At 43.1% G+C, this 8,419-nt stretch overlaps 1 protein-coding gene across 1 annotated transcript in view; it reads right to left on the bottom strand.

Moving 5' to 3' along the window:
- Window positions 1–4,086: 4,086 nt before the first annotated feature.
- Window positions 4,087–8,419, bottom strand: part of MORC4 (MORC family CW-type zinc finger 4) — a 59,508-nt gene continuing 55,175 nt past the window's right edge. Inside the window, exon 17 of the mRNA XM_084789944.1 lies at window positions 4,087–8,271. Within this exon, the coding sequence (XP_084646070.1) occupies window positions 8,118–8,271 (154 nt within the window). The 3' untranslated portion in view covers window positions 4,087–8,117. The remainder of the gene's footprint in view (window positions 8,272–8,419) is intronic.

The following is an 8,419-nucleotide window of genomic DNA, read 5'->3' as shown; positions in this document are numbered from 1 at the left end:
AAAGAGAATGGAGCAGCAGCTCCCACAGAGGACTATCTGATGATGCTGGGGATCCCCTAGGCCCTTGGTTTAAAGGCACTGAATACTTGACTTAAAAATCAAGTACATTGTCTGGAAAGAGAAACACAGTCAGCCACTGACAACAGAAACTGCACTAGTTTGTTTGGGTTTTTTTGGGGAGGGGTGTAGCCCTGAAAGGAGCCAGGAAGATGGCTCAGAGATTGAGAGGTTCAGAGGTCCTGAGTTCTGTTCCCAGAAACCACACAGTGGCTCATAGTCATCTATAATGATATCTGGTGCCTTCTTCTGGTGAGCAGGCAGCACAGTAATAAATAAGTAAATCTTTAAAACAACAACAGCAACAACACAGGAGTAATTGGGAAGCAGTGGGGAGCAGGAGCTTCTTTGGAGCAATGCTTGCATCCTTCAAATGGATGATTCAGCAGCTTCAGAGATGAGGCCAGCAGAGAACTAAGAAAAGGCAGCCAGGTAAGAAAGGGGATGCTATCACCCCATTAGCAATTCCATGACCTCTTGTGTGGTTAATTTTACTCTTCTTTGTGTAATAATAAACTCGCGTGTTCTCAAGTGTCACTTCTTCACTCCCTGAGAGTTGCCCAACTCAGCAGAGTCTGGGAAAGGGGGGGGGTTCAAAGAAGCCACAGAGAACACTCCAGGAGGAGGGCAGCAAGTCCAAGACCTCCCAGAGTGTAGGAACAGGATCCCAGTGACTGTTTTGCTATCAGGAAAGCTGCCAAGGAACAGCCCGAGTGAAAAACCCAGTCAAGAGGAAATGAATTTCCAGGTTGTTTGGAGATATAATTGTTACACAAGCGAACGGTTTCCGATCATGAGGGCAGTTAAGTATTGTATGTGATTTGGGACCACTCCTATCGGTGTGGGCTGCCTTTTAGCATATTTCTACAGACAGGAGAAAGACTGGACTGGTTATATGGAGCAATTGTCAAAGAGCTGGGCTTCTGGTGTCGGACATACCTAGATTTAGATTTTTCCTTAACATTTTGGGAAAGCCATGCCAATTCTCTACACTTGATTTTCTTGTCTGTAAAACAAGAGATACTGGGTACAGTCTTGGCATCTTGGTATACAGTAAATTCGAAATGGTTAGCTCATCTCTAAACATACTGGTGACTTAAATGGCTATATCAGTCAGTGTCTGTGCTGCACAGGGAGAGATAACACACAGACAGACAGACAGACAGTCAGACAGACAGACAGTCAGACAGACAGACAGACAGACAGACAGACAGACACACACACACACACACACACACACACACACACACACACGGTTTCTAGTCCAAGCTGGACTCAACTCCCCATCTCCTTATGTAGCAGCTGCAGCTGAAGATGGCCTTGAATTTCTGATCTTTCTAGCTCTACTTCCCAAGTGTTTAGGTCAAAAGAACGGCAAGCGCAGCCATGCCTGTTTTATATGGTGCTAGGAATTGGTGAAGGACTCATGTATGCCAGACAAGCACTTAACCAACTAGGTTATATCTTCATCCCCAAAGTGAATTTTCTTTTTAAAAATGTATTGCATTTACTCTCCCTCCCCCTCCCTCTCTCTCTCTCTCTCTCTCTCTCTCTCTCTCTCTCTCTCTCTCCTTCCTGCCTTTCCCTTCCCCCCATCTCCCTTCCTCCCTCCCCCCTCTCATGCCACATATATACACATACCATGGGCATGTGTGGAGGTCAGAAGACAATTAGTGGGAGTTGGTTTTCCTCTTCTGCCATATGGGTTCTAGGAATTAAACAAGCTGTTAGGCTTCGTGGCAAGTGCCTTTACCCACTAAGCCATGTCACTGGGCCAACAAAGTGCACTTTCTACCACGGATGTGAATTTAATTTAGACAGGTCGTTGTCTTTTCCAGGTCAAAACTTTTCAAGATTCTCTCCTGAGGTTTAAATTCCCTGAAGATCTTGAGTAAGTTTCCACGGGTACAGTTCTAGAAACAGGATAAGCTGGGAAGAACATGATAGCAGTCGCTCTTTTACATTTTCCCATAAGACTCCTGGGAGGGGAAGAAAACTAATCATTCACCAGGTCCTGCTGCTAGAGAGGAGCTCAGTCGAGGGCACAGCCGACTGTGGCTAACTTCCTGAAGTAGGGACTGTTTGGGAAATTTCAACTGCCACTGTTCTGATTCTGCGCCTCCCAAATCAGTGCCAAGTTCTTCATTCATTCTGTTCCTTGTACTTTCAGTTGGATATTCACTTTAACCTTTCTGCTTTACCCATGTGTTCCTGATTTCTGCTACCAGCATGTGATTATTTATACTATTTCCTAGAACTGGAAACTGCTCTCAGCACACTGCACTAACTCTTTAGGTTTTCAGGGTCCATCTGTATGAGCAGACCTGGGGAGGTGGACATTTTTTCTCAATCTTCCCTGTCTTTCAGAACACAGAGGGTAGATGTGTGGAAAGTGTTTGGCTTGCAGAAAGCAACCAATGCATTTGTACTACATCATCTATAAGTGGGTTTATGGCAATTCACACCAAAATGCTGACTAACAAAAATTTGGTCTTAAGATTATTTTCTGCTGGGTCTGCCTTTAATCCCAGCACTCGGGAGGCAGAGGCGGGGGATTGCTGTGAGTTTGAGGCCAGCCTAGTCTACAAAGCGAGTCCAGGACAGCCAAGGCTGCACAGAGAAACCCTGTCTTGAAAAACAAAATAAACAAACAAACAAAAAACAAAAAACAAGATTATTTTCCATTGCAAAACTGGATGGGGGCTATAGTTCACTAGTGTGTATATTTAAGATGCACATTATAGTTCACTAGTGTCATGTATATTTAGCATGCACCAAGCCCCACTTTAATACTGAGTACCAATAAGTAAAATCAATTGCTATTCATGTCTCACTTATTAAGTAATTTTTCTATGCTCAAGACTTTCAGATCAGTTCTTACAATTAGTTTATTAGCCAAACATGTGACTTGCCTTTTGAGACATGTTCTCACGATGCAGTCAAGGCCGGCCTTGACTATGGACCTTTGTGCCTCAGCCTCTTGAATACCAACTTACAGACAACCTTATGCTGACATTTAAAAAGATCTATTTTATTTTTATCCATGTGTATGTATGCATGTGTACACGCAGGTGCTTGAGGGAACAGAAGAGGACTCAGATCCCCCGAGGTTGGAGTTCTAGGCCATTGTAAGCTCCCCAGTATGTGTGCTGGGAACTGACCCTCTACAAAAGCAGCAAGCTCTCTTAAGCACTGAGCCATCTCTCCAGCCCACGCTGACTTTTGAATTGGAGCCTAGGGCTCCTGATATAAATCATGAGGCATGGTGGTCCGCATGAGACATGCCCATCAAAATTCTTGAGAAGACGGCTATTCTTCATTCCTAAGAGGCCTCCTAAAATGAGTTTTAATTCATAGTACAGAATTCTGAAGCATGCTCTATCTTGGGATTGCCCTTGCGAACTAAGAACACAGCCTTTGCCTCTAAATTGTTGAGCCAGCTAATGTGTGAGCACAAGCCATGGGCAAACAAACCCTCCTGATATCTGGTCCTGCAGGGTCACTGGCCCGCTGATCATCCAGGTGCCCATTAGTTCATACAAGTATGTACTGACCTAACCCACACCCAGAACTTGCTTCCTTGAGACTTGCTCTGTTCTTAGCTTGTGACTCACTCCTCTTTTTACAGCTGAATTGAATCGTCATTGCTCTTGAAAAGACTTACAAGGAGTTCTTAGTAAGGTTTTTTTTTTTTTTTCTGTTTGGTTTTACTCTCGAGTTGGCCTGTACAGCAGTGTCCTGGTTACATTTTGTACTTTCTGGAATTTATTCAGGTTGGTTTTGTGACGACCACTCATCTTCCCTTTCTCTTTCACTCCTGAAGAAGAGTCACTAAACAAACACTAGTTTACTCGCAGCAACCTCACTCTTAGAGTTGGCAGCACCTAGTGTGTCAGCCTTTCATTCTCAGAGGTTAATGCTCAGGGAGGTTATCTACCTCATGCATACTCATTGATTCACACTCCTTTATGAATAGGATACTGTTTAGATCACTGAGATGGAGATATGAACAAAAACACAATTCCATCATTAAACCATTCAGTAACAACCATTTATTGCTCATTTACTATATCCCAGGTTCTATGATAAGCAGTAGGATACACTGGTTAGCAAACCAAGCATGGCCTTATAGAACTTATCGAAACAGGTATATAGGAACAACGTGTGTTATATTCACCAGTGGGCATCACACAGCACATAGTAGGCGCCCAAGGAATATTTATTGAATGAATGAAAATGACCAAGTATATAAGCTTTTTACGAACTGGAACCAAACCAAGGACACAGTGGGAAGATAATGTGATAGAGGAGAAAGGCAAGGCCTACTTAGAAAGATAGAAGCAAGAAGACCGAACCATGCCAAGACTGGAAACAGCATTCCAGGAGCAGACTGGGTAAGGAACATCTCTGAAGGAAAGCACAGTATAGGCAAAGGCTCTGGGCTTAAGTGAGAGCTTGCTATGTTCCAGTGGGAAGCCAAGTGTACAAGAGAAACATGATACATGAAGAAAGATCACTGAGACAATTGTAAGCGGTACGTAGGGGTCTTGTAGGACCACGGTACATAGGGGTCTTGTAGGACCACGGTAATGGGGCTGGATTTTACTCAACGTGAAATGAGAAGTTATTGCTTTTAAGCAGAGGGTCACATGATTTGACTTGCATTTTATTTTTGAAACACCACAGTATTTCTAGCGATAAGACAGTTACGAGAACAAGGAGGGTCCAACGTTCTCTGTGAGTTATCACGAGAAAAGGCAAAGGGCTGCTGGGCGTTTGGACTAAGGCTGTTGTGGTAAGAGTGAGTAGAATCAAGATTATGCTTTGGAAATAGAGACAACAGACTTGGCGACAGACTAGATGTGGGGAAGGAGAGAAGAGGAATTAAGGATGACTTCCGAGTTTCTAGCTTAAGCAACTGGGTGGGAGGTGTTGTCATTTTCTAACAGGAAGAAAATTGTGGGGGAGGAATAGTCCTGGGGTATGTCACTGTTTATTTTTAACATGATTTCCTTGAAATGTCTGTGGTATACGTAAGTGTAAATGTCATGTAGGCAGTTGAATATCAATCTGGACATTTCTAATAGGGAAAGTAGGATCAGGAAGTTTATGACACAAGTCCTTTAAATGACACACGGGCTTAAGCAGTCAAAGACAAATTTCATGCCTTCCTGAATAGAGGAATTTTCAAAAGTAAGTTGGCATTTGAACCAAAGGAAAGATGATTAAAGAGAACATTCCAGGAGTGGAATAGCAAAGGAGAGGCCAAAAAGCTTAAGGCGCATTCTGGAATTGAAGAGGAGCTAGTTCCACGTGGGTGGAATACAGCTCTTGTTTGGCTGGTTGCAAGTCGAGTGCGGTTGCTGGATGAAAAGGGTGGTTAAAGCCGGACAACATGGGGCTTAAGAACCATGCTGCAGAACTGTCATAGTATTTTGTGGGGAACAGTGAGAAGTAGCACATCTTTGAGCAGAGCCAGGACCTAATAAAGTTGTTGAGAGGCTCTTTAGTGATATTAAGATGTGCGTATTGAGATGAGGGAGGGCAGCTAAGAATCTATTTCAGTTGTTAGGGGCAACTAACTTGCTAACTGGGGTAAGTTCTAGAGAAACATTTGTAAGGAAATTTGTGTTAACCTAAGAGGAAACCCAGGAGGAGGCACCTGTATTCTCTTTATTGTCAGTATCTGTCTTCATACTAGATTACAGTTTCTGGTAAGGATGGGCAACACTCTTCAATCTCTCCACCGTGGTATTTAACACAAGTTCAAGACTCACAGGAATATCTAGGATGGGCCACCCTTCAAAGTATGTTGCCTGCACTAGAGAATTCCTTCAGTGCAGTAAGGGTAAAGGATGTATTAGAGGGCAGAGTACCAGGGCAGCCTCTGAGGTTAGCTGACAGCTTGAAATGTTTCCAGTAGAAAACTAAGTGAGCTAGAGAACTGGCAACCGATGAAGGGCTGCTGAGACAAAGGATAGGTAGGCAGGGGCATCTTGTGGGACATTTGTCAAAGGTTTGTGTTTTAAAGTGAGCGTCTGTACAGTGTCACAGTAACACGGTCACAAAGCGGTAGCTCTGTTCCCAGAGTGGACAGACTTCCACAGGGGAGGGATGCTGAAAGAAGCAGCTTGGACTAAAAACCACCAGCGGACAGGACATGGATTAGGGAGCTTGTGCAGACAGGAAGCATCAGTAAAGATGAGTTAAGTTTTCTATCTTCCGTCCACTTTAAAGCTCCGTTATCTACCTCCCTCAACTCTTACGCATCCAACAAATAGCTCCACAGGCTGAACTTTCCATTCACTGTTGTTCCTCCTCCCCTGGACTCCCATTCTTCCTATTCTTATCTATGCAAAGTCCCACCCCCATCCCAGTCCCTATGTGACAAGCAGGTATGACTGAGAAAAGAATTGCATGTGTTATCCTTCCCTTGTTAGTAATCCCATTTAGATAACTGAGGCCTTGGATATACGACTGCAAATGGCTAACATGAAAGTTAATGATGCAGCGTGCTAGAGCTGGGGTGAGGTAGAGTGGTAGGTGCAGGGTTATGTTTAAGTACCATTCTAATGGTGAAGCCTGACGATGGCCTCCCAAGTATTCTCCACAGACCCACAGGAATATTCATCTACGATGGGCCTCCTTTCAAGGAAGTAAAGTATCCTTAGGAGAGTCTTCTGAAGTAAATCGATGGAGGAAAACAGAATGACTATCCACAGTGTTCTGTCTGTTTAGAGAATCCTCTTACTGCTGGTGAATCCTTTTATTATTCCTATTCTCAACGTCCTAGTGCTCAATGCTGAGGCACACACATACACTGATCTCTATATCTAGTGTTCACTGTTTAGCAACCCTTTAGGGGTACCTTTAACTCTTTGGAGACTATATACTATATAAATATAACAATGTAATGGATTCATAAAACACCTTCTTTACATGAGTATAAGAGGTACTATTTCTGTACTTTGAGGTCTCTCTCTCACTCTGTATAGCCTGGAAAGTATCTAGGCATATAACAGGGTTGTCAAATAAATCTTTCTATTCTAACACATTTCCCCTGCTACCTAAAATTTAACAATGTGGTGACACATAATTAAAAATTTGACCTTTCTATATTTATTTTCACATATCTGTTATTAAAATAAAAATACCATAGAGAACTAACTGGTGAGATGGTTGGTAGGTCCCTTTTACACTAACCTATCAGTCTTAGCAAAGACATTTTTCACATTCTGGATTTTTGTTACATTTGTTTATGCTGTCTCTCCAGAGGTAATATTAAACTCAACATAAATTATAAATGTAAACTTACTTCATACTTTCATAAATGTATCATTTGACACCCAAATTCAAGCCTACTTGTTAGCTTTCAAAACAATTTATTTTCCAATGTCAGAAGAGTAACAAGAATGTTAGAGAAAATTTGAACAGAGCAAGAAGACAGGAAGGAGAAAAACCATCAAGCACAGTCCTACCACCTAAGCGACAACCATCAGTAAGAGCCTTGTCCTGCTCGCTCTTGCACTGAGGTACCACTTATGCTAGCCTTTCCGTTGCTTTCCTCTGCTTTCCATGGCATGTTTATACTGCGCACACACACCATACCCTTCTTTGTATACTTAGTTGACTTGGTGTGGCTTATGCTTCCAACCCTTGTCAGGGCTGAAACTTTCATTTATCCCACCAAGTACACTGGACCCAACACTTGCTGTTTGATTTAACCTAAACAAATATAAACCATCATCAGAATATGAACTAGGCCAAGTCTCTAGATCCTGAAAATTAGAACTTCCAGGTCACCGAAATTGGTGACTATTGCTTTTCTGTTCCTGGACTCTCAAAAGGCTACTTTATGGGCCTCTTTCTTCATACCCACAATGAATGAGGATCACATTGATGAAGAGCCAGGGCATAGTCAAAGATTCTCCATATAAGGCATAAAGGTGAAAGAGAAAGAATGAGGCCAGGGGAGGGGTAGGAGGGGAGCCGGGAAGAAAGAAGAGACACAGGCAGAAAACAGAACAGAAAGCTAGGAGAGGATATATATAGTCTGGTGCTCAATCCAGGATGTGATTTGCCTCCAGCACTGTGTAGAGGATCCCATCCACTTGTTCTGAGTCAAACCCGATCTCACGAAGCTCCAAGTGAGGGAGGACAGAGGTAAGGAGATAGCTGACGTGGATACGTAGCCGCGTAAGCTTTGCCAAAGCCCTGTATGATGGAGTGAGGGGGGCAGGAGGAGAAGAGATGACATGAAGTCATTAGCCAACAGAATACACTGAAGTCCCTTCAAAATGGGCCTACATTTCTTAACAATTAGGGCTCCATTAGGTAGAAGGAAGGCTGAAAGCACCATGCC

The sequence above is a fragment of the Acomys minous genome (assembly GCF_964271855.1).
Source record: "Acomys minous genome assembly, chromosome: 7".
In the NCBI taxonomy this organism is placed as follows: Eukaryota; Metazoa; Chordata; class Mammalia; order Rodentia; family Muridae; genus Acomys; species Acomys minous.
Note: the sequence above shows the minus strand (reverse complement) of the source record. Positions and strands in the feature narration are given on the sequence as shown.